At 42.9% G+C, this 25,659-nt stretch overlaps 1 protein-coding gene across 1 annotated transcript; it reads right to left on the reverse strand.

The window, feature by feature from the left end:
- Positions 1-5,842: 5,842 nt before the first annotated feature.
- Positions 5,843-24,007, reverse strand: elmod3 (ELMO/CED-12 domain containing 3). The gene is made up of 12 exons (XM_048990751.1): positions 23,455-24,007; positions 21,480-22,493; positions 15,190-15,264; positions 14,956-15,025; positions 14,201-14,263; positions 13,485-13,573; positions 13,254-13,377; positions 12,930-13,052; positions 12,597-12,727; positions 11,880-11,956; positions 10,521-10,648; positions 5,843-10,269 (listed from the first exon to the last, which is right to left on the reverse strand). Exons 2-12 carry the CDS (start codon positions 21,513-21,515, stop codon positions 10,031-10,033), a joined length of 1,155 nt encoding a protein of 384 aa, XP_048846708.1. The 5' UTR covers positions 21,516-22,493; positions 23,455-24,007; the 3' UTR covers positions 5,843-10,030.
- Between the last annotated feature and the right edge of the window lie 1,652 nt (positions 24,008-25,659).

Raw genomic sequence — 25,659 nt, forward strand, 5'->3', positions numbered from 1 at the left:
AACGGCAAATAAAAAGCATTAAATATTAAAGGAGATACACTCAGAGAAGGATTTGACTTCAACAGGAAAACAGGGGAGATGTTAACGAGGGACACGGCAATCTGAAGTCTATTCTTGGAAACACAGTATTTAGTGGGGTGCAGCTGAAGTAGTGCTTGGCACTTGAGTGTGCACACACAGCAAGGCAGTGTGCCAGCTCACCTGAAGAGCGCGCTTCTCTGAGGACCACGAAGCACACGGAGGAAACCTCAACGTGGCGAGACATGCCCGAGCAGCACGGCCTTGGCGGGGAGGGCACCTCACCCTGCCGTCACGATGATTAGGGACGTGGAGTCAATGCAACCTGACGGAGAACAGTGCCAGATCAGTGATTCCTAATCTGGTTCTAGATGACCCAATAACAGTCCAGGTTTTTGCTGCCTCCCAGCTCCTCGGTCGCATGGAGCAAAAATGTGGACTGTCTGACAGGAAGCAAAAAAGTGGGTCTTTGAGGGCTGGATTGGAAAACATTGCACTAGATAATAATAGGGGCAATACTTACTGTGGAACCACAGTATTAACTGCGGAATCATTCAAAGAAAAATAGATTAAACAATCTTCTAAAAAAAACAATTAAAGGTAAGACTTTACTTGACAGGGCACAAACACTGAGTAATAACTCAGTTACTACTGAAGTACAAATCATGAAGAAATATACTCAAAACGTGTAACGATTCATTAATGATGAACATACATGAGATCAGTATTTCACTTGTATTATTTATTACTTAATCCACAAAGGTTTACAGAATTTACAAATATAAACAAATACAGTGACTGCTTGGGATAAAATATGCATCACGATTCATTAATGATGAATTAATGTGAGATCAGTATGTAACTACGATTAGTCTGCGGTCAATTAATACATAAGTAAGAGCAAAATACTATTTTATTTGTGCCCTGCCAAGTAAAGTGTTACCAAACTGGAAAAAATTTATTTGAAATAAAAAATCAAAAGCATACCTGCGTGATAGAATTTACATAATATTCAATGAAGAATATATTAGACTCTAAAGATGAGGAAAGCAAACCTTTGCAAAGTCACCTCATTTGCATGCTCAACTCACCGATTGTTGACTATAAGTCCCCTTTATCGTATTTAATCCTGAGTGATGAATATAAGAGTTAAAGATAAGCATTAAAGATGAGCCCACCATGGCGTTTGGTGCGGATACTATCCTTGCTTGAAAGCCTGCTGCTTCCACTGGGTAATCTTTTGATCAATTGACTTGTGTCCAGTTAGTTTTTTCTCAAAAGTGTTTACTGAAATAAACATGAATCCAGCAGTCCTGTAAATATGTGCCGAAACATAAGTGCATGTAAAACACATATACGTATGAAATGCATTTTCTTCTTGAGCCCGTTGCTGGATGTATCGTCAGGCTAATCTGATAGAGTCCAGAGCCAGATCTGAGGGATGCGGTCACCAGTCGGCAGTCCCCAGACTGTCCCTATCTGAGATACCACCGGGCCTCAAGCCTCAGACAGAACACATTACCAAACATAATAAGACTCTGATCTAATTTATTTGCTGGCTCAGCTCCAAATGCAGCAACTACAGTGACATAACTGGGCCCAGAACCAGTGCAGCGCCAGTTATTCCTGTTCCAGCGATTGTCCGTACTGGGAATCAGGGCTCTGAGAACATCCACAAATAAACTATAAGCTCTTTGTCAATATCGCTTTGTTATCAGTGGGCAACTTGCGTAATGAAGACCTGACTTCTCTTGAAATATGGTTAAGCTATGAGTCACACGCAGTGTATCATCTCAGCTCGGCGCGTTCCGAAATCCATTCATCGTTATGCGCGAAGTCGGCTTTACTTATTTGAAGAAAAGAAGGAACCATTTATCCTGCACATGTTCAAAAATAACAGAACTAGGCTGAGAATAAAACACAAGCGACTTCACACGTTCATTCTGTGGCTTTTATAGGGGTGGGGCGAAGAACTTTCCAGAAACAGAGCTGTGTTTATGTGACCACCAGTCAACTGCACTTTGAAAATCTCTTACTTTTCATTTCTGTGGCACTTTAAAGCTCACCATTAAGAACACATTGTAGCAAAATGTTATTTGTTTTCACTTTAGGATGTAGTTTCATAAGTGTCACCCAGATGCTCGTGGAGGTTTGCTGATCTACTTAAGGGTGAGGAGGGGGTTTACAGCCACTACCCATGCAGGAGCATTCTTAAGATTTTAACAGCAACACTGAACATTTATTGGTTGAATTTAATGCATGGATGTCAGAGGGATTCATATATACAGTGATATGACTAAGTACTTGCCCGCTCCCTAACGCCCCCTACTTTAGCTTATCCATACCATTCAATTGTTTCTGATCTCTAAAGAAATTTAGTATAACTCTAAGTATACATAGAGTAAACACAACAAATGAGGTTTCATTTTATTTATTGACAGAAAATACTTCACCAGCACCTATATCACCAAGGTGACAATGTAATTGCCCCCCCCCCCCCCCACCCCCACCCCCAAACTGCTTCGTTGTGCCATCTTTAGCCTTCAGCAGCAACAACTGCGATCAAACACTTGCAGTAAGAGGAGATCAGCATTTGGCATCTCTGTGAAGGAATTCTGGCCCACTCCTCTCTACAGAATTGTTTTAATTCGACTACATTAAAGGGATTTTGACTATGAACTGCCCGTTTAAGGTCCTGCCACAGCATCTCAATGGGGTTCAAGTCAGGACTTTGACTAGGCTGCTCCAAAACCTTAATTTTTTTTTTTCTTTTTTCCAGAGCCAATCAGAGATGGACTTTCTCTAGTGCTTCAGATCATTGTCTTGCTGCATAACCTAATTGCGCTTGAGCTTTAGATCATAGACCGATGACAGGACATTCTCCTTCAGTATTTTCTGGTAGGCAGCTGAGTTCATGTGTCCCTCAGTTATGGCGAGTCACCCAGGCCTTTAAGCAGTAAAACATCTCCACACCCTCACACTACCGCCACCATGTCTGACTGTGGGCATGATGTTCTCATTGTAGAAAGCTGTGCTAGCTTTACGCCAGATGTAAAGGGATCTATGTCTTCCAAACAGTTCCACTTTTGACTCATCAGTCCACAGAATATTTTCCAAAAAAAAGTGTTGGAGGTAATCAAGGTATTTTTTGGCAAATGTTAGGCCAACCTTCATGTTCTTTTTGTTTAGCAGTGGATTTTACCTTATAGCTCTCCCATGGACACCATTTTTGCCCAGTGTCTTTATAATCATGGAATAATGAACATTAATTGACCTGAAAGAGGGCTGTAGTTCCTTAGATGTTCATCTGCGATCTGCTGTGACTTTCCTGATGACTTTTTTATGTGCTCTTGTAGACTGAGCAGCAGTCAACCATTGGAGGGTCTAGTTAATTTAACCAATAAAAATTTAGATTTGGTGCTTTTGTTGATTGAGTGGCTGTATTCTGTATAATAGGGCAATTACTTTGTCACATGAGTGATATGATTGTGGGTGAAAATTGATCATTTAAAACGTGTGTTGTGTTTACTCAGCTCGTCCTTTGGGTCAAATTTTCTCGTTTGTAAAATTCTTATGTTCTTATTTAGTGTAAATGCTACAACTCGTGGCCATAAGTGGAAATTAGCGGGAGAACATTTTAAAACGAATTTGAGGAAGCACTCCTTTACAGAGTGTGTAGTTAGAGTATGGAATAGTCTTCCTGCTAGTGTAGTGCAAGCTAAAACCCTGGGTTCCTTTAAATCAGAGCTAGATAAGATTTTAACAATCGTTTGTAAATTTCTTATGTTCTTATGTCCTTTGAATTGAATTGAATTGAATTGAATTGAAGTGTGTTTGGAGGTCAGATACGATTAAATGTTATGAATAAGAAGATACTTTGTTACAGCATTGCATATTCTATTCACTGTAGAAAGACCTGAAGAGTTTTGCATACTCTTTGTATAGTTTCATATCCATTAAGTATAACCCAGTAGGCAAAGAGCAGCCCACACAGCCAACTATATGCATTGGGACGGACACTGAGATTACCATGTAAGGAAATACTGACAATATGGCCGCCACCCACCAAGCTGCCACCCCAGACAATAGCTTCAACTGTATCCCTGCTTTCATTGCTTTATGATCATTCAGCCTGCTAGGCTCACATGCCAAAGCCAGATGTCACGGTTCCTCCCAGTGAGCCCACGGCAGCTCCATAGATTTCCGGAAAACAAGCTGAATTAAACCGGTCCTCGCGTGGGGGTCTGGAGGATAGACGCGGCATTGTGGAAGGGTGAAAGAGTCCAGACGCAGGACAAAAGTTCACATCTGACACTGAATATCTCCCCACTTTGGAATCAGAAATGAGGATCCACCAGAGCTGGGAAGGACATCGAGGGTGGACGAGGAGACGCGATCATTTAATCACTGAGGTCACTCGGTCTGTCCTGAGAAAGCCGGTTTGTGTTTTCTCTCATTTCTGCTTAAGTATATCATCTGCGCAGCATTGCAGTAACTCTATCTGTTATATAATTTAATGTTAATCCCTTTCCATTAAAATATCCCTACCCATATGGAATGCATTTCTAAACCAGCCAAAGCACTGTTTAACTGTTTAAGAAACTTTACACAATAAATGTGCACTTCAAAACAGTTTACAAGTAACAATAAAAATCAGTGTATATTTAGAAAAAAGTCTCCCTATTGTGAAATGATCGGTTGTGCTGTATTAAAACATCTGTTGTCATAAAAAATGATTATAAATTGCAGAAGGCCTGTTTTTATCAAAATATAGGCCTGTTATTTGCATAGAAAATTTTGGATTTAAAAGCTCACCCTGTTAACAGTTTCAGCTTTTTTTTGTTTTGTTTAAAAAAATCCAGAGCTGTTATGTGACCTCAGTTTGATCAAATGCCGATGGTCTAAAGACCGCTCTGGACAGCTAATTCTGAAATCTAAACACTGACGTGCGGGAAACTCGGCCAGCTGGAGTCAGGCCTTGTGGCCCCAAAGAACCAGACGGAGCTACACCGGCAATCGGAGGCATTTTTAGCATACAGATTCATCAGTGAGGGCATAAGTGACATGTAGAAATTGGAGAGGAACATCGAAACAAGAAACCTTTTCAAGATGACGATGGTCACATAATCTCACCTTAGCTTCATTATTTGAAAACAATTTCATGTTCATTATTCAAACCATTTTTGCTAACCTGAAAGTGTTGCCACTGCGACACATACAAGGATGAGCAAACTGCACGGATAGATGGATGTACCTCTGCCTTATTCTTCCCACTCATAGCACTGCATGTTGGTTTTCAGACAAATCTTTCACCTGCCTTCCATATGTGAGGTGTGCGCCTCACTGAAATGTCACTGGTGTGACACTCAAAATGATTTAGTATTGTTTTCACCAAAGAAACATGAAAAAAAAATTACGTTTTAAAGGCATTGGTTTGCATAACCTACGTCTCTTAAATTTGACCACTTTTTTAACCTGTCTTTTATGGTTGTATAAAGCTCGGCTCCAAAGAGCAAATGTAGCATTCACAAGGACAATTAGTGTTGTGTTACTGTTTGCTAGTTGAACTACATAAAGGATAATATTATCATGATAAAAGCACCAGGTCGAACTCGCACCGCGGCGGATGACCAGCTGCATGACTTCCCAGGACTATACCTGTCAGATGCATTTTCCTTATGTGCCCATCTACTAGAATGCAGATTTGAAAAAAAATGAAACATTTTATTCTTAAAGCTATAATAAGCTTCAAACAGATGATGTTAAATCAATACTCTTCTCACTGGTGCAGAAAAGCATTGCTTTAAAAGAGATGAGACAACAATGAGTTTCAAATGAAATTTATGTTTCTCCATACAATGCATTACTGTACAACTGCATATATTCTGAAATAACTCTCATTATAAAATAGGGCTCTACCATCCATACAGAAAATCCATACTCTATTGGTGAAAAACAACTTCAGAAATAAAAAGCCAGAGATTCAGGAAAGCAGTTTTCTTGTTTTAATTTAGCAAGCAGAAACTTACTATACAGAAGACCAATATTTGGAATGAACCAAATATTTGGTACGGACATAAAACCAAAATTTGAGAAGTGTGACCTTTTCATTCAGATTTGAAATTCAGATTTGACTTTCCCAAATATCTCCAAGTACAGGACATTTCAAATGCTCACTTGCAGCTTGTTTTTGGTCAACAGATAACCCCACACATCCTAATTATTGTGCCTTCTAAAATAAGCACCCTTAAGTGGATTGTTTGAGATTTTCTTAATTTAGTTAAAAAATAAAAAGAAAAAAAAATTCAAAATAATTAAGCAAACAAAGCATGTGTCCTGGAACAACAATATCACCTTATTTAGGCTTCTGCTATAATTGTCTTACCCAAGATTGTGAAATGCTCTCCGTGTGGCTCAAATCAAACAATTCATAACAATGCGTATTTTCTCAGTTGTGGCTCTTAAAACGTGTGTTTATCTTCTTGCCCATAAAAATATGGTTAGTGTGGAATGGACATTATATACCCGATATACATAGTTAAATAATTGAGATGTGATACAAGTCGTGCTCTAATGCAGTAGTATGCAAGAACCTACTCATTACTCACCTAGTGTAAGAGGAAGAGAGAGATTTGGCTCAAGTCTGAGGTAAGCAATGTACTTCAATATAATGCCCATGTAACATTCAAACTCTTACAATCAATATTTATTCTCTATGTACAAACTTCCACCTTTTCATATTAAATGAAGCCCCTGCACTGCTGCCACATCCCAAGGCTATAACACTAACTACTGGCGAAAAACATTCAACTGCCATTGCGACGCGGCACTCGAAGCTGAGCGGATACCAATAGCGACGGCCATCTCTCTCTCTCATACAGATGGGCTACATTAAAGGAGGGGGCAGTACGGACTTGGTCCCCAATGACACTCAGGCACTGTCAACATGCTCCTCTGGGGTAATCCCCAGCGGTCCTACGCTGTGTCCCACAGTCAAGCCAAGTCCTTTCAGAATCTGTGAGGGGTGGGAAGCTGTTAATAGATACCTGAATAAAAACAGTATTCGTGAGCATGGTGGTCATCGATATGTTTACATCTGCTTTTAACCACACCGTGAGGTGTTCTGCCCTAAGTGCCCCAGTTAAACTGGAAGGCCAGTGTGCTCCAATCTATAAAACCTCCTGAGTTTTAACAGGCCCTGTGAAGATTACAGCCCAGCTTACTGGGGTTTTGTGAAGAATTTCATACAACCATCGTCCACGGTAAAAGGAGAGGAATCCTGCACCTTTTCATAAATCCTATACGGTTCTCCTTTCAGAATTACCCTAACTCACAAGAAACTGGACAGAGTACAGTTCAACAATATGACATGTCATGTGGTTAGCATGGTTCACCTGGCTACACCTACAGCTGTGGTACTAGATGTTATGAGGAAAGGGAAATCACAGAATGAACTGCACTGCAAGCTGTACGTTTACACTAAGACTTCGTAACTGAGTAAACATAACCATTTCAGTTATATAACAAGCTTCACAAGGAACAAAACAACGATATTAGATGCTACAATTCTAGAGCTACCTAACATGCTACCAAAAAGTGATTGCTGTTTAAATTAAACAACTTTAAAAGGAGTACTGGACTCTAGCGGTGAAATACCTTAACTACAGTCCACAACTTCACTTGCAGTATTATACAGAACGGACTGACACATGTATTGCTTTCTCTTTCATAAAACAAGCTATCCTGTCCTAAGCTTAATGAATTTGTATACCCTAGAATTCACATCCGTCTCACTGAAACTTACTAAAGCATTGAAAGGTGCCCAGCATCATTTCCACACATCACTTTCAAAAGAAAATAAAAGTTTCAGTCCACAGCATCACCAAGATTTCCTTGATACTTGCTCATACCCTGCATTGGTCACAAAATGGAGTCGTGCCCATTATCGGAATGTGTTCAGAAAGTCAACATCAGATCCCAGCACAATCGCTGATTTTTTTTCCAAAATGAGAAGCACCGAGTTGTGCCATGGCGTAGCGTGTTTGTGATTATAGTCATCCCACCTTTTAGATATTCAGCCTGCTATGGGTCGATCATCTCCAACAGTCCTGGGGAAATTGCGAGCACTATAGCGGGAATTCATTGATGATAAATTTCAGTCTCCGTTTATAGACTGTCAGGCCTGGAGGTGCAACCCAGCTTAAAAAGTATCCCCATTGCAAAACCCAAAAATAAATTCACATTTACCAAAAATATATCCCCCCAAAACTGGGGGCTCTGCATATAATATAATAAGAAAAAAAAACAATATAAAGGAACCTAGTAGAGAGCAAGGGAAAAGCTGACAAAAGCGACCACCACCCCCAGAAAGCCACAGGATGGAGGCTTTCTATCAATTAGTTTGTGATTGGTTCAGATGACATTACATAAACAGGAAGCGGGGCACTTCCTAAAAGGAAATAAGAAATGAAGCAAATTCCCCCACGGGCTGAGCTTCATTTGGAAGTGCCCTAGTTTCCTGTAGAAATCACACCAGCCATCTCCTCAGGCCGCCTCTGGCACTCACGTCTATGCCCCGTCAAACTGCACCGCACAGTCGGCCGCAATTTACCAGCCGTGGATTTCAGGAAAGCTCATACGGCAAGCCGCGACAGAAGGGGGGAGACTCAACCATTTCAAAATTCAGAAGTGGTCTATGAGAAAGGAGGACCTCGTTTTCTTTCCCCAGGATAACTGGGATAAGCTATTTGTACTCAGGAGCCGCTCCTTCCCCCCAGACACTTAACATTCACAGACTGATCCGCTCACGGTTTTGCCTGCCTTGACTCCAAACAGCCAGCTCAGAGCTCCATCATTCTCTGGATACACATTACCTCTTCCTGTCCTGGGGCCCAAATCCTCTCAGAGATCCCCATGAGCGTAGGATCTCATTCACTGCCAGCGCCGTACATAAAGGTCGTGCCTGTTTTGGAAAACCGAAGGAGAGGCTGTCCCAAACAATGGTCTCTGCCGCAAATGCAGACTTTGCGTCCCGTGCGTATCGGGGTTTGGCTTTTTTTGTTGCAGGTGAGCCTATCAGCTAAGATCACGCTCTTCTAAAAACCATCAAAAACCACCTGCCATCAATCTAACACTTACAAAGTTACAGCGACCCAATAATCCAGTTTCTTTGCATACAGTTGCCGGGATTTTAAGAGGGTTCTTCTATATCTGTAATATTTTCCAGGTGTGTCTTGGACAATAACTTACAACAGCTACTAAACACACCAATTTCTGCCTGGTATTTAAGAGAAATGTTAGCGTGCCGAGTACAAGAAGCACTACCATTTAGACGACCACACGAGGGAGTTAAACTCTTTATCAGGCACTAAAACAGGGGCACCCAAACAATGGTCTCGAGGTTGTATTTGACCTATTTTAGTAGGCAAATTTCCTTGAAAAGAAATCACCTTTGAGGAAGTACATTTACAATATCACCTCCTCTAGTTAACAATGGGGAAAAAGGCAGAAAAACATGCAAATTTGACTTAAGATCCACTGTACTCAAGAAAACCACCCTACCAAAGTTTGGGCACACCTGGTTTACACTATGCAAACAGCTGTATAAAATGTGCCATGCAATTAGACAGCGGTGGAATGTCACGCTTATGACTGGACAGTACTGCAGTGACAAAGATACAACTGGACAATAGTGTAATGAGGGAGGCGAGACTGGACAGCAGAAGGTAGCGATGTGTAACTAAAACCATCCAGTAACAAGTGAAAACAGAGCCCGGCCCTGATGCATACAGAGGAAACTACACTCAGAGTTAGTGCCGGCTGAATGGACTGCAACCATGAGGAAGATTTAATGTAAGCAGATGATGCCCCCAGCTGACCCGGGATCAGTTGTACAAAAAGGTTGTGTTAGGTTTAGAGCCTAACGAGCTGCTCCTGAATCGGCGTTCAGGGGCACACGCCAATGGCTGCATCCACCTCCTCCTGGGGCAGGACTTCCTTCTTTCCACTTCTTTCAGATCAGCCTTGCCTCTCCCTCCATCTCTGGAGGCAGCTCACACACCCCGGTGAAGTTCATCTCCTTCTCCCTGGCCCCCGGAGCAGCAAGGCCAATCCCTCCTTCCCCCGGGGAAGCATGATTGGACGGGGTGTCGGGTGACACGCTCGCTCCACTCCCGGTGCGTGTCTCTTTAAGGAAAGCCTCCAGGCGCTTTAGGATCTGCTTGGGGTTCTTTTTGGCGAAGGTCTCCACTTCTGCATGAGAAAAGTGTAACCCAACACTGAACTACACACATCATGCATCCTCCCACACTGAATTCATCTGAACAAACACCCAGAAGGTACAGGCTCTCTCTAATGAATCCTGCTCAATACACGAGTCCACTTTTTGATCCACTGATGACAGAAAATAAGGGACAAATTATCTTCTGCGCTTCAATGATGTTCCTCTTGGGGTAAGAGAGAATGTGCTACAGTTTAAGGAAAGGCTGAAAAGCAGATGGTACCTTTCAACACAAAGCCTGAGTCTGAGATGGTCTTCTGCTGGAATTTCCACACCTGAAAAAGGTGCAGAAACGTGGCCACGTAGAACTCATTCAGCACACCCACCACCTGCTGCCTGCGGTTACATTCCCTGAGAGACAGCAGAGAGGGAGAACAGAAGAGGAATGCTGGCTATTCAGTATGGAGAAGGTCCGCCATTTCTGCTGCATTTTATATAATATTATATATTACATATATCATTATTATATATTACATTATATATGTACAGGGATGGACATGAATGCGTACCAGTTACCTTTAAAAACGATACGAGTACACATTTACACTGCTACCACAAACGACTGTCGCACGTATCGCTTTTAAAGGTGAATGCATACTTGCGTACCAGTTATGTCCATCTCTTTATATGTGCATATACTGCGTGTTTGTGTGCATGTGTGTGTGTAAAATCCTAGGCAGTGGAAAAGGATAGTTTTTTTTTTTTACATACACTACCGTTCAAAAATTAGGCTTGACTGAGAATTTTACTTGTTTTTCAACAAAATAATCACAGTTTTTTTCCATTAAAATAACAAACTGATCAGAAATATAGTCTAGATATTTTACTTGTTATTGGCTACTTGGGCATCAGCGTTTGTGGCTTCGATAATGGTCTCAAAATGGCCAAAAAGAAAGAGCTGTCCTCAGAAACTCAGTCTATAGCTGTTTTGAGAAATGAAGCAAATAAAAGCAGCAGTCTCTGCATTGAGAGAGACAGACGGCTTGCAGCTCCAAGGCCGGCAGCTTTATTAAATAATACCTACAAAACACCAGTCACATCTTTAACAGTGAAGAGGTGACTCTGGGATGGTGAACGTTTAGGCAGAGTTTCAAAGAAAAAGCTTATCCGAGACTGACCAGTTAAAGGAAAACATTTAAATGGGCAAATGAACGCAGACACTGAATGGAGGATGACTGAGGCTGTGATTGCTGCGGATGGACGATTCTTTGATGAAAAAGTTTGAAGCACAAAGTTGTCATTTCAAGGAGAAATCAATATTTCTAACCAGGTCCATGTCTTGCCTGTATTTTCTATTCATTTTGCACCTTATTTGATGAATAAAAAGATGAGTTCTCGTGGAAAAAGGTGAAATTTTCTGAGCGATGCCTAACTTTTGAACAGCAGCACATATAATCATGAAAGGCTGTCCAGAGAGAATCAGACTACATAAAACAAACTGCTAAAGATTCCGTGAGCCCTTCAAAAATAACCAAGTGGTACTGGTATAAAATCTTGTCTACAAAAAAGGATGTATGGCAAATACAACTGTAAACAGTGCGTCACGAGTTTGTGGTCTCAGCTGGGGCAGGGGTTAACTTACTTGGACAGAACCTCCTCCCGCAGTGCATGGAGCGCAATGCGGGTCATGTTGATGGACATCACGACGAAGGGAAAGTTCTGAGAGGGAGAAAAAGATCAACAAATATATTAGGACCACCAGTGACAGTCGCTGCCGAATTGACATTCGCTGGCGCACAGAGGCTAGAGGTAGCTTCGTACTTCAAATGGACAAAACGAAATCGAATATAAACAGCGAGAACAACCTGTTGCATACTTAAAATGATGCCACTTTGCTTGATCTATGTCATGCCACAACACCAGAGGGCGCATAATGTTTTCGATGGGCAGACACATACAGAGTGAAAACAAACGTGTGTTTACATGCAATTTCTACCCGTGAATTGCAAATTGTCTGCACATCTTTAAAATCTCAATGAGATCTGTCATATAAATGTGGATATCTATGCACAAGTTCAGCGAGTTTTCCTACAAAGGAATTCATGATTGCAAAGACTTCTGCTTTTAGATTGGGAACAAAGCAGTGAACTGATGACGCAAGAGGCCGTGTGTTTTATGTAGCCAATGGTGGATAGTGGGTAGGATAAGAAACAAACAAAATAAAAAAAGGGCCCAATACAAGTGTGTGGAAATGATGATCAACACGGCAATAGCTACAATGACACAGAGTCCATCAATTTTGCTTAGTAAATATGCATCCACCATAAAACCCGACTATAACTTAATCCTGGACACATACCTGGACGGGATGCTGGGACAGCTTGTAGATGTCGAGGGCCAGGGGCAGTGTGTCGGGGTCCATCACCAGGTATAAGGTATGCATCAAGCCCAAGAAGCCAGTCCCTCTCAGGTCTGTAGCAGGGTCTGTGCCTGCAGGACAGACATACAGGGCCATGCAGCCACACCACTGCAGTCACAAACAGACAGCCCAACAAACAGGCGGGCAGACGCCTGAAAAAACAGAATCAACAATTGAAATGCGTGAGAAGTAGCAGCATGGAAGCACAGAGATGCGAGGAATAGGCGAAATATCGTCCCCCTCGCGGCCTGATGGGACCATGCCCCCCCCTACCCTGGAAGCCCACCGTCTCCCAGTGTGGGCCGTAGCGGGGGCAGTCCAGCCGAGTGCCCGTCAGTCGTTTGTAGATGGTCTGTAGGACCCGTGTGTGCACCTTCTGGCCATTGTCCAGAGAGCCTGCAAAGCCAAGAATTAGAGCACTGAGAACATTCTGTCCCATGCCCCGGCGGTGCCAACCAGCAGGCCCCTGAGGAGCCCGCCATCAGGCGGCATGGCGGGAAACACAGTTTGTGGAGGGAGTGGCTCCGTCTCATGAGCGAGAGTCAGAGAAGAACAGAAGCAGGAGGAACAGAGAAGAAAGGCCAGGGGAACACTCACACTGGGCAATGGCAAACACGAGGTTCCTCTCCTCTATGAGCTCTCGATGCAGCCGGGGCGGCCCAAACAGAAAGTGCGCGATGGCAGCCAAGCCGGTCCGGTGCAGGGTGGGCTGGATGTTTCTCTGCGGAACAGAGGGACGCCGAACGTGAACAATACGCTGAGAACACCGGGCCTAGGCTGTTGGCCTCCCGAACGCCGCCTGGCACAGGTTATAAAGTAGGGGAGTACCAGGAGCTCAGACAGGTCTGTGGTCTGGAAGTGCTGCAGAGCCTCATTGAAGGAAATGAGAGGGGTGGGAGTCAGGTCCTCGGGTAGAACTGCAAGACCAGCCGGGAAAGAGACATTGTAGAAAATGACATCAGACGGCTAACACCAAGGCTACCTCCGGGCTACAACACTATTATACTACATTCTATTACAATATGCTAGTATAGCAGAAGCGTCAGAAGCATTTTGAATGTGGGGGGGACACACTGGCACAAAACTAATATTTTATGTTAAATGTAGGGGGGTCCAAACGAATAATTATGAAATGTGAGGGGGACATGTCCCCCTCAGATTTAATGGTGGCGATGCCCATGTAGTATAGACTATATAACACCATACTATATTCTATTACAATATATTAGCATAGACTATGTAACACTATACTACATTCAATTATAATATAATAGCATAGACTATATAACACCATATGACATTCTATTATATGATCCATGGAAGCATAACACTATACTATATTATATTACTATATACTAGCATAGACTATGTAACACTATACTACATTCCATTACAACATACTAATCATAGACTGTATTGTACTGTAACAATACAGTAGATGCTCTTCCAATGATAACCGCCCTCATTAAGCAGCACAACCCCCAGCCCCAGTAAAACACTGTGTCTTACAGTAAAGTTTTAGCTCACCAAGATGCACGACTCACCCGGCTGGATTCTCTCGAGCGCGTCCCACTGCTCGCGGGCCTGCTGGACCTCGGCACTCTCTTCTACATGAACAAAGAGACATGAGAAAAACTCACGCAGTCTCAACAAATTGGCATTCTTGCCCGTACTCTGTGCCTGAAAATACCCAGGGCAGGAAGGGGTGAGGGTTAAGGCTGGTAACTAAGACAGAGCGTTTATCTTTGGGGAGAACAGAGATTTCCTCTGTGCGTATGCATGTGTTTGTGCGTGATCCATTTACAAAAGTGAAAGGCTTTCTCTGGATGAGCTGAACTTGATTATTCATACTAATTTTGTCCCAAACATTTTAAGTCATATAAGTAAATTTAATGGAAAACCTATTACAGCGCTGGTAGATGTAAGGCCTGCTTTTTAACTGCACTTCTCTTGCTCTAGGGAATAACTCCAGGGATGAGGGAACAGTGCCCGCCCCTTCAGTGTGAATGCTATCCCAGTGCTGCAAAAGTTTCCCCCAGGTACTCCAGGTTCCTCTTGCAGTCCAGAGACATGCAGTTAGGCTAATTGGTGTCTCTAAATTGCTCAGAGTGTGTGTAACCTCTGCAATGAGCTGGCATCCTGCCCAGGCTGCACGCCTGCCTTGTGCCCTGTGCTGCCTGGGACATACTCCAGGCCCCCCCACAACACTCTACTGGATAAGCACTTGGAAGATGGATGGACTGAACAGAAAAATGAGGTAAGGAGGGAAGAGGGAAATAGAGAGATAACACACACATACCTTCCGTCTTCCTCTGCTCCCCGCCTGCTGCCAGAGACTGCAGGATACCATTCTGCTTCAGACTCCAAATCTACAGAAAATGTAAAAGGAGACATGAAGATATCGTAATAACACTGCCCGAGCTGAAAGCCGGAAACGGCATCAGACGGCGATAAGCAAGGCCTCTGGGGGGAGCGGCTGCAGTGCCAGGCTTTGGCCTCCTTGTCCACACAAAGGGGCAGCCTGCACACTCACCGGCAAGGACTTGAGGGCAGCACCACCATTGGCACGGTCTTTGCGGAGGCCTTCCGGGACGGATCCGTTTGCTCTCTATTAGACCAGGAAAGAGGAGGAGAATATGTCATTCACGGCTGATCAGTGATTCAGCAATTAAAAAGAGGTCCGTATTAAATTATCCGCTATTTACATTCCTAATTCCAACACACACACACACACACACACACACACACACACACACACACACACACACACACACACACACACACACACACACACACACACACACAGTCAACCTTCCAGAGCTGTAGAGCTATATTCAAAAATGCTTACTTGCAACAAGCCTTTTTACATTAGTTTAAGCTTGTAAGAATTTTTTCCAAGCAAACTTTCTAGAGAATGTTCCAGAAGGTCTCAGTTCATCTCCGCATGATGCTAATTTTGAGCAAAAAGCCTTTCAGTCTAACCCAGATAAAATACTGCCCACTGAGCATGTCAGTGTCAATCCATAGGCTTCAAACTGATAAAACAGAGATGCTCCTGTTCAAACTGATTTGAGCTCAAAATATGAAGCCCCTCGGACCTCGACAGTACAACTGATCTGGAGAACATCTGAGCTCTAAGGTGATGACCAGCCACTGCAATGCCAGCATACCGAGTCAGGGAAAAATGCGAATGCGCAGTTCAGAGAGAAGAGTTGCAAAATGAGACAGGGGAGAAAAATTAAGTTTAAGCGCTATACATTTTAACATCGTTACTATGCAAAATCACTTATAAAATACTAATATTTCTCCAGTGGGACCAGGGAAGCCCAGCTCTATAGAGCAAATTGGTACACATAGTTGTAAGCTTATTTCCATCTATGACAAGAAGTGCATGATTAAGAGAAGGAACAAATGATTAGTAATAAAGGCATGATTGAATTTTTAATAAATCAATGAAAATTAGAAGGAAGGAAGCAGAGGGCTTGTCTATAGCATCAAGGGTCCATCTCTCCGGCAGAGAAAAAGCCTGAACCCAGATCCCAGAGAGGATGGACAGGCGAGGTGCCCAATGAAGGGCCAGTGAAGACAGACAATGGAGGTGCAGCAGGGTGTGAAACAGGAAGGCAGAAAGATGGGCTCAGCTGCAGCAGAAGCACAGCTCTGTCCCCTCCAGGGAATGCAGTATTACATAGGAGCTGGCCCACGGCTGGTGGGCAATCCCCTCTCGGACAAGACGCTTTATATCCTGGGTGGAGGAAAGGGAGGAGTATATAGATTAAAAGCTATAACAAGGAATGGCCGGAGCTCTGTGCTTCCCTTTAGATACTGAAGAGAGAGTCTCCCTCACATGAGGGCCAAACCACAAGCGTGGAGCCATTATTTCAGTAAAATGTGAAAACATAAAGGTCAACAAGGGCTACATGAACAAACACCTGAAGATCCACTTTAATCCCCCCCACCTCCCCTCCCAATGTGCAATCACACTTTGGTGTAGGGTAGGGCGATATGGACCGAAAGTCATATCTCGATATTTTTAGCTGAACCGCGATATACGATATATATCTCAATATTGTTTTCCCATAAAGTAATAACAAATAGACAGTTCCAAATCAGAGCCAAATGTCCTCAATCTCAGACGGCACTTTTATTTACAGACAGCTGTACATGTACATGAAAAAATGGCTCAAAAATGTCGATTTGTCCTATCTTGTATTTAATAAAATATTTAAAATGTATGAACATTGAAAATACAGGAATAAGCCATAACTCAAACACAAGATAGGATAGATCCATGGACGGTTCTTCAAGCATGAGAACAGGGGCTTGATTTCATTGTGCGCATGCGCAGCACCCAAAAGTAGGACGTTTCCATAAGTTAGGATGAAATGTTAGAACACCGGCATATATTATTTTACCAACCAGGGGGGTATTTCATTAAGCAGGATTTCTTGCTTAGCCGGATAACTTGTTGGATTTATGGTAACCTGGGCTAAATGGACTATATAATCGTCCACTTAAATGTAGCTCAGACTACCTTAAATCTGACAAGTTATGCGGCTAAACATGAAATCCTGCTTCGTGAAACAACCCCCCAGCTCCTCTTCGCTAGCTTGCCTTGTGTCAGTGCCTGTCTCCATGTTGTCGTTGCATGCAGGACTTGTGAGTGAGTGAGTGGGAGGGGTAGGTTGTGTTCGGAGAGGGGCAGGGCAGGGCGCAGTTTTGTAAGACAGGCTGAGGAGAAATAAGTGGCAGCACTATGAATATCATTTTAAAACAACAAACTATATCAATATAAACGATATTGTCTCATCATATATCTTGTATGAAAATATATCGATATATCGTAAAAACCCCATATATCGCCCAGCCCTACTTTGGTGGAAATCAGACCAAACGGCAGGCCTAGCCTTCCAAGCTTCTTCATGAAAAACGTGAGAACCACCACCTTCATGGAAGTGGGTGGCCAAAGGAGTGCTGTTAAGCTCACTGATGTGTCTCAGGAATTGGGACGCTGTACAGGTGCTAAACACAGGGCAGGCAATCGACACTTCAAGTCAAACCCTGATACACAAAGAGTGATGCCTTGACGCAAAAACTGGACAGATCTGGGTTAAAGACCCAAGATTCTGGGAAAGCAAGAGAAATGCAAGAAATCTAAACTAAAAAGACAAGCAAGATGTAAACAGACTACTGTACAGCCATATATAAAGCCTGCCCATAAAAACTGGTAGGTACAAGCTTTCTATCTGTACCAGTCCAGCAAGCCTACCAACCATACTAATGAACAAACCAAGTACCGCAGTCTTAACAGTGCACAAATAACAATTCTCAGTAAATTCTAGACTAAACAGCAAAGAACTTTAAACGCATCCATTTGTGACGAGGCTGTCCTGGTTTTTGCAGACAGCAGAACACTATCACACGACCCACGTCACAGTTCCATCACTGAGGAGATTGTCAAGCAAGGCACGGCATACTGGCATTATCACTGTGTTACAACAGAGCCAACAACAGAGCCCTTAAACGAGGCTGGGGGATTAAGCGAAAATAAAGGACGATTGCAAGAGACACATCCACAAAGACTACTGAAGCTCAGCGGGAGTTAATTTATGCCACGTTTACTGGTGAACATGTCAGACCACTTGAAAAAAAAAGGGTAACGGGGATTAGAAAGCAGGAGAGAACAAATTAGAAGACCTTATGGAATAAGAGATGATGAGCACAAGCAGAGCGAGGTTTACTCAGTGTGGCAGAGAGGATAATAAGGTCATAATCAAAGGGTCCTCTCCTAAACATTCAGGACATTTTGAACAACCCCCTGTAATACAAAGAGGATATAGCTGAATACTTCTCTCATGAGGGGCACTGAGATTTCTTTCAACGTAAAGCCAAATCTGGATAATACATGACCTGGCAGAAAAAAATGACAAAATCAAGCTTCAAAAAAACTTAAATTTGAAATACATCTGTTTTTAAATTTACAATTATGTTGAATGGAAAAGAACATTCTTGAAGATATTAAACAAACTGTAATATTTTAGTAACTACCATGTATAAATAATTTGACCTTTTCAGAAACGCCAAACTTCAGACTTCAAAGGTTTCGGTAAAAAAAAATGTAAAAGGACACTTTATTAACAACAGAGCAAATGAAAAAAGATAAACTGAAAATATACACGTTATGTACATCAAGCAAAACCAGCCAAATCTGTCACCTGTAATATGAGGGGTTACTGTTTCCCATAAAAGCTTCCCAATAGCAGCTCCACCCTGACAAGGGCAGCCTGTAGCTCCATGAATGCTGGCCAGCTTCCCAGAGATAGCACATTAACAGCTCACTGCATTAACGTTCAGCACTGGCCATCATCCCATGTTATATGCACTGTAAACAGGCGATCGACATGTCACAGATCATCAGCACCTTGCAGCTCACCATCCCAATCCACATCACCATCACTGACGGCACCAATCTGGATTTTGGACACGTTTTAAAATAATGTATTTATACCATACAGTACAGTGACTTTGTTCTGCTGTGACTCCTTCCTGTTTTTAATTTGCAGTTTCTTGTAGCCTATGCAAAACTGCCAAAATTAAAATGGGTAACTGCAGACTAATCCAAGAGCAAATAAAGTAAGAACGAGAACAATATAATCTTAAGAAATAAAGATGTGCTATTCTGCACAAATTTCTGTAATGATCACAGAATGGCAAAGCTGCATCTGACTTGTGGCAATATATCAAGTTACCCACAAGACTGCAACTAGACAGGAGGTTTACCTGAGAGAGGAAGGACAACTTTCTATAGCAGAGTCAAGTTAGTGCTTTGCAGCAAAGTCATGTGACATACATCACAATGCTACACCCTACCAGTGATACATCTCTGTAATGCTAGCAAAGGTCAGCTAGAACCTGATAGGTATAGAGGTGAAATTGTTGTCTAAAAGTTAACTCAGTCATCTTCCCCGTGGAATGACAACCATTACACCTAAGCACATGCAAAATTCCCCCTGGTTCTGTGATAAGAATTATTTCCAAGTGGATTATCCCTAAAAGTTATCATGCAATGTCATGTGAAGCAGACAATTCATTTAGCATAATTTGGGTAACTAGCATAGTGTCCAGGAATCTGGACTTAATGTTGTCCTTGTCTAAATGTGACTTTGAGTGCTAAGCCTGCTACTGTGGTTCTACCCTTAAGCAAAGAGCTGAAATGCATCTGACTATATGGGTCATTTGACTGCTAACATATTATGCTATGTCTATGCTTACTATCCCCCCCCCTCTGCATATCTATCTTTCTATCGACCTACACAGTGTTTAATGATATAAGGACATATGATACACATGATGAGAATGTTTATGCATTAACGATCTTTATGGTATCAAGAACAGTGGGTCATTAAACATTTCAATCATTCCCGCTGCTGTCCTCTAGACACATTCAAAGGGTTTGGAGATCAAATGCTGACATTTGCCCAATCATAGGTTAAAAAAAAATGTGTTTCAGTAGAATACATTACATTGATTGTTACACATTGGCATTCATGCTGAATGTTCTAATGTTTCAAGAAGTTGCATTTGCAATAGGCAGTCAGGGATTTACAAACTGCATGGTACAAATAGGCTATGACTTTGGTTGAAAGGTTTTTTTAGAGAAATAATGAAAATAACGGCCTTGGATAAGAAACAAATCTTAAGGATACTAAACTTAATTTAGTCTGTAGAATAACAACTCCAGAGTAGAGGGAGGCCTACTTGACGCTTGTGGAAAGAGTGAGACAGTGTTCATAAGAACTCATTCATATATGGATCTTCAATGTGCATCTTCAATGTGCAAATATTTAATGCATTAGGACTTAAGGTTTAATGAACATAACCTTTATGAAAGTCTGAAAGTATTATATACAAACAGCTATTATGCTACATAAAACTGTATATTTAAATATTATATATACCTGTATTTCCAATTTTTTTTTTGGTGAAGTACAATTAAAACAAAACAACAAATATATGAGTGACATATGAGCAAAGTTTTGGCTAGGAAAAACTCCACACAGAACTGAGGCAGATCTGAATTCCCAACTGTGGAGGCATGAGGCAATAATGCACTGCTGGACCCCCAGGCTGGCCAAAGGCTTTAAATATACAATAAGCAACTGCATGTACACAGAAATGAAAAGCATCTACCAGAACTGTATAACTGACAGCAATACCTAGGCTAACTGCCGATGATGCATTATAATGTTGAGACAAAGCATTTTTAAATGGAAAAGGGGTCACACTCATAGCAACTCACACTTTTACACAAATTACCTGTGGTACGACACACTTCTTAAAACAATGCACATTAAAAATACAATAGCCATGTACTAATATCACCTACATCAGCTGCTGGAGGTGCATAAGTGGATTGCAAACATTTGGCACAATTAGAGTAGGTGTTCCAGAGTTGACCTGCCATCTTGCAGTCTGGCATGAGCTCAAAGCAGACTCTTAAGCAGAGGGTAAATTGTTTACTTAATAAAGAAAAGAGCTGGGCAGGGTGTGGGTGTAATGGTGGGTAGGAACATTTTATTTTCATCTTTATCTCATTGCTTCACTCTCTCTTTGGGTGGGACACCCGACAAAACGCTCAGTGTTCCAGCGCCCAAGCGAGCCAACTTGCATGGCATCAAGAACGGGGAGAAGCTGCAAAATGGCTGATCTTACTGCAGGTATACAGTGAGCCCACTACTAAGATAATAAAAAAAACTAACAACTTGTTTCAGCTTCCATCCACATCAAGAATATTCAACAAAAAGGCAAGGGCCCTGTACCCACCTGTGGCTGTGCTGTGATGGAATGGTCCCCTTCCATGGCCTGGGACTGTAATGTCAGCCGCCTTCTAAAGCCCAAGCTCCATGCCAGTAGCCATCAAATGCAGTGGGCTGGGGACACACATGGTGCTTGGAGTGCAGGGCCTGTCCACTGCGTCCAGCGCCTTCGAATGCTTCAGCTTACAGTCCCTTCCGGGCTGCCAGAGTGCAATGCTAATGATTTCAGTGGATTACGCAGTTGAGCACCATCTCAACATGCCCCATCTGCTTAACTAGGCGACAAAACGCTATGGAGCATAGGAGTTAGAGTAAATGTCAGATTCCCAAGTAATTACATGTTTTGCTGAGGGTTATTGAACGTAGATGAACGGCATCAACACCAGGGGTGACGGTGATGCTAAAAAGGATTTTAGTGCTTAAATATCTGCAACAGGATCAGTAGAAGACGTCAACATTAAAAATGGGTCAAAGGCAATGCTCTGTTTATTCTTTCCTCCTAGAACTCCCACTGGCTTTTCATAGTCGCACTGTCAGAGGAGCCATGAACTCGAGCCGGGAATAAGGATAGGTTAGGTCCTTCCACATGTTCAGGGCTCATCGTTTTGGTACTTTCAGGACCACGTGGCCATCTGCCAGCTACAAAATTCAGTTCGCAGAGCCTTTCAGATGTGTGGAGTCTGCTTACAAAAGTGCCATCGTACTTTAGTGTTTTTGGCCTGTTCCCATGATTCCTGTGAAAAGCGAATGTTCATGCGTCATAGCAACGGAAAGTACACCGCACTCTTTCGTGCGTCCGAGGTCCACCATCCAGGAGGTGGAGAAAGAAAATGTCCGTTTATTCCAGCACAAGCGTAAAGCAACAGGGCTGAAAGATGCTTTCCAGGGCGGAGGCCCAAGCTGCTGAGCTGTTTCTTCTTTCCCAACTGTACTTAACTAAATCAAGATGTCAGAAAAAACAATACCAGGGGGAAGGAGTCATGCCAAGGGGAGTCCAAGTAAAGCTGACCTTTGTTGAGTTCTGCAGTGGGGGGGGGGGGATAAAGAAATGGGGAATTTCAATTTGAGACATTTCGAGCCTGAAAGAAATACATTTCCATGGCAACACAGAGAAGCGTCACCAAATTTAGTAGATGGAGGAAAACAGTGGCGTCATTTTACACGGACCACGGCTTAATCTGGTTAGTTAATACGCTTCTCAGACAGCTTTCACGTTAGTTACACCGCAACTAGTCACCGTGGTTCTTACTGATAAGATGGAACATTTACATGTCCGGTAGCTCTGAGTACGACCAAACATTTTTTTTAAAGCGGCAAGCTCTCTTCCTAGCTTACGACAAATCCAAAACACACATTAGTTTACGGTCCCCTTGGCCAAATGTCCACTTCGTTATGAAGCTCATATTTTTTTTCTTAAACAAAAATCGGTCGGTGGCGATGCCTGTCAGAAAAAAAAAACTGGAGTCGCACACTGAAATTATGGAGCTCGCTGGCTGAAGAGCGGTTTAGTTTGACTATCTGTGGTACAATGCCAACGTAAACGAGACCGAAAGTGTGGAAAAGAGCGTATTTCTAGCAAGCCGAGGTGTGTCTTGACGAGCGGGTAGGCTAGCTGTCCAGGTATTTCGTTAGTTATAACGGTTCGGCTTATCTCCCCCACTAACCAGCTCGATATCTCGTCAACTAACTAGCCTGCATGTTGGCGAAGCGTCGGTTACAGTTCAAAATCGTCGACTGTATCGTTTTGTATTGCTATCTTCGCGGAAACATGTACATTATGTTTAAGGCAAAGCATTTCGCGAACAGCTAAAGCGGACGGGCAGCCCTGGTGTCGTCAGCGGCCGGGCTCGCGACGCTGCGTATTTCTTTAACAAGCCGCCGCTTTCCTTACATCAACTTCCCATTGATTTCTGTTTTTTTCCAACTGTGCAATTACTTGCATTCTTTATTTGCAAAATAAAAATCTGGCTTTTCCCACTTACCTCGCGTTCCCTCCCTCCAATCTGCGCTCCCATTACCCTTCGGCGCTCGCAGTGATTTTCTCCCCCCTCTCCTTTCGATGTGTGTCGGGAGTCGTAGTTCCCAGCTCGGATGCCTTCCGGGTTTTCCAGCGACTGCTCCGTCCCCCCCACCGGCTGCCCGATCGGCTCCTGTCCGGCGCCAACCCGAGCCTCGGCACGGGTGCGGGACGCGGCGGTGAGCGGAGCCGGATCCCTGGCCCCGATCCCCGGGAACTGCCGGGATTACGTAATTGCGGGAGTGCTTCGGCTGCGATGGCGACCTCATGTAACAGCCTGCGACGTGTGCCCCGGGTTTACATTAAAACACGAGCGTTAAGATACCAATGAGACTGACAAAGATTCATTTAGGGGTAAAGGAAGGGGATGAAAGACCGAAGCATACAGTTGAAAGGGTTTTTGTTCCTTTTGGGTCGGAAGAATCTGGAGACAGCAAGCGAGGTTACCATGAACGGAGATCCCCCAGTACAGTAATTGTACCTGATCGATTAAAGCTACCGATCGCTGATAACTCCCCTGCCAATGGCCAGTATTGTACAGCTCATGTTAGCTGTACATTCCCCGTATTTTATTCGAATGTAAATTATGTTTAACGCTAGTTATTTAACCAGGTGTGTGGGTAATAACGATATCCAACTAACTGCAGCTACTTTCTTGCTTCCTTTCCCTTTTAAACAAAGAGTGTATGGTCACTGTACCTATTAAAATGCTCGTATACACGCTTATGTATAGTAATGCGTACATTATGCATCTATGCATTACGCACACATATAAACCTTATGCTCTCCGTTTTTTTTCTTCCTGGGACCTGTGTATAAGTGGTTCTGCCACATAACACTATTTTAAAGCCGTTATTGAAGAACCTGCTCCGGGTTTTCAAACTATAATTGAGAAATCCTTGTCCATAAACGGACAAGTTCGGTCCACGTCACGTGAAAACGTTAACGTGGAACAAGAGCTGAGTGTGTATGTATTAAAGGCTTGTGGAATCAAGTAGAGTCCATCCATTCATCCATTTTCCAAACTGCTTTTTCTACTGGGTCACAGGGGGTCTGGAGCCTATCCCGAAGCAATGGGCATAAAGCAGGGAACAACCCAGCCCATCGCAGGGCACACTCACACCTCCAATTAGCCTCAGCATGTTTTTGGACTGTGGGGGGAAACCGGAGTACCCAGAGGAAACCCCACGACGACATGGGGAGAACATGCAAACTCCATGCACATGTAACCCAGGCGGAGACTTGAACCTGGGTTCCAGAGGTGTGAGGCAACAGTGCTAACCACTGCACCACCATGCCACCCCCTCAAGTGGAGTCATTTGTTAAATTCAACAGTTAGTTACAATTTCCTTATGTTTTATTAACTATACTTATCAGCTCTTTGCTGATATTCTGGGCATCTACTAATAGGTGATTTCGTGTCTTCTGCCATGAAATAGTACACTGATGGATCTGCAGTCTGGCAGTACCATACATTTAACTCCACTCCAATGCAGAAATTGAAAGTTAATTGTATCAATTGAAAAAGATAGTAATTAGTGCACCCTAGAGCTTTATATCAAATCAATAGTATGACTCCCTCTCTGTCTTTTTGAATTTGTTTGATGGAAAACGGTTAATATCAAATAAAAGTATTTGTAACCTGCTAATCTTCTCTTCTTTCATGTGCATTGTGGGACAGTGGTTCAGGGAGTAGCAGTCTTTTCACGCTGTCGAAGTTTGGTGTTATAATCAATCGTGTGTGTGAGTGAAGTTTGCGTTCTCCCTTTATTGCACAGGTACTCTCGGTACTTCCATTTCCAACCAGGATGTACCCCCGCCTTCTGCCCAGCAGGGGCACCACCAAGGGGGAGGAAGTTAGAATAATTCCAAGGGTCCCTGAGTGACAGGGCCGTAAAAAGAAATATAACTTAAATAGATTGATTTGGATTGGGCGTCAAAACGGCATATTTTCATGGTATTTAGAATCTCCAGTGTTACATCTTCTGGCTAGAATAAGCAGTTGGACGTTTTAGTATATCTGTATACTAGCAAACAAATAATCCTCACAGCTGACTCCCGTGCATGCAGTGCAGAATCATTCCAGCATTGCTTTACTTATGATGTCAGTATCAATGACCAGCACTGGGATTTGTAGTTTTTTTATTGGATAATAAATCCCAGCTTAGTG

This window comes from Brienomyrus brachyistius, chromosome 2 (assembly GCF_023856365.1).
Source record: "Brienomyrus brachyistius isolate T26 chromosome 2, BBRACH_0.4, whole genome shotgun sequence".
In the NCBI taxonomy this organism is placed as follows: domain Eukaryota; kingdom Metazoa; phylum Chordata; class Actinopteri; order Osteoglossiformes; family Mormyridae; genus Brienomyrus; species Brienomyrus brachyistius.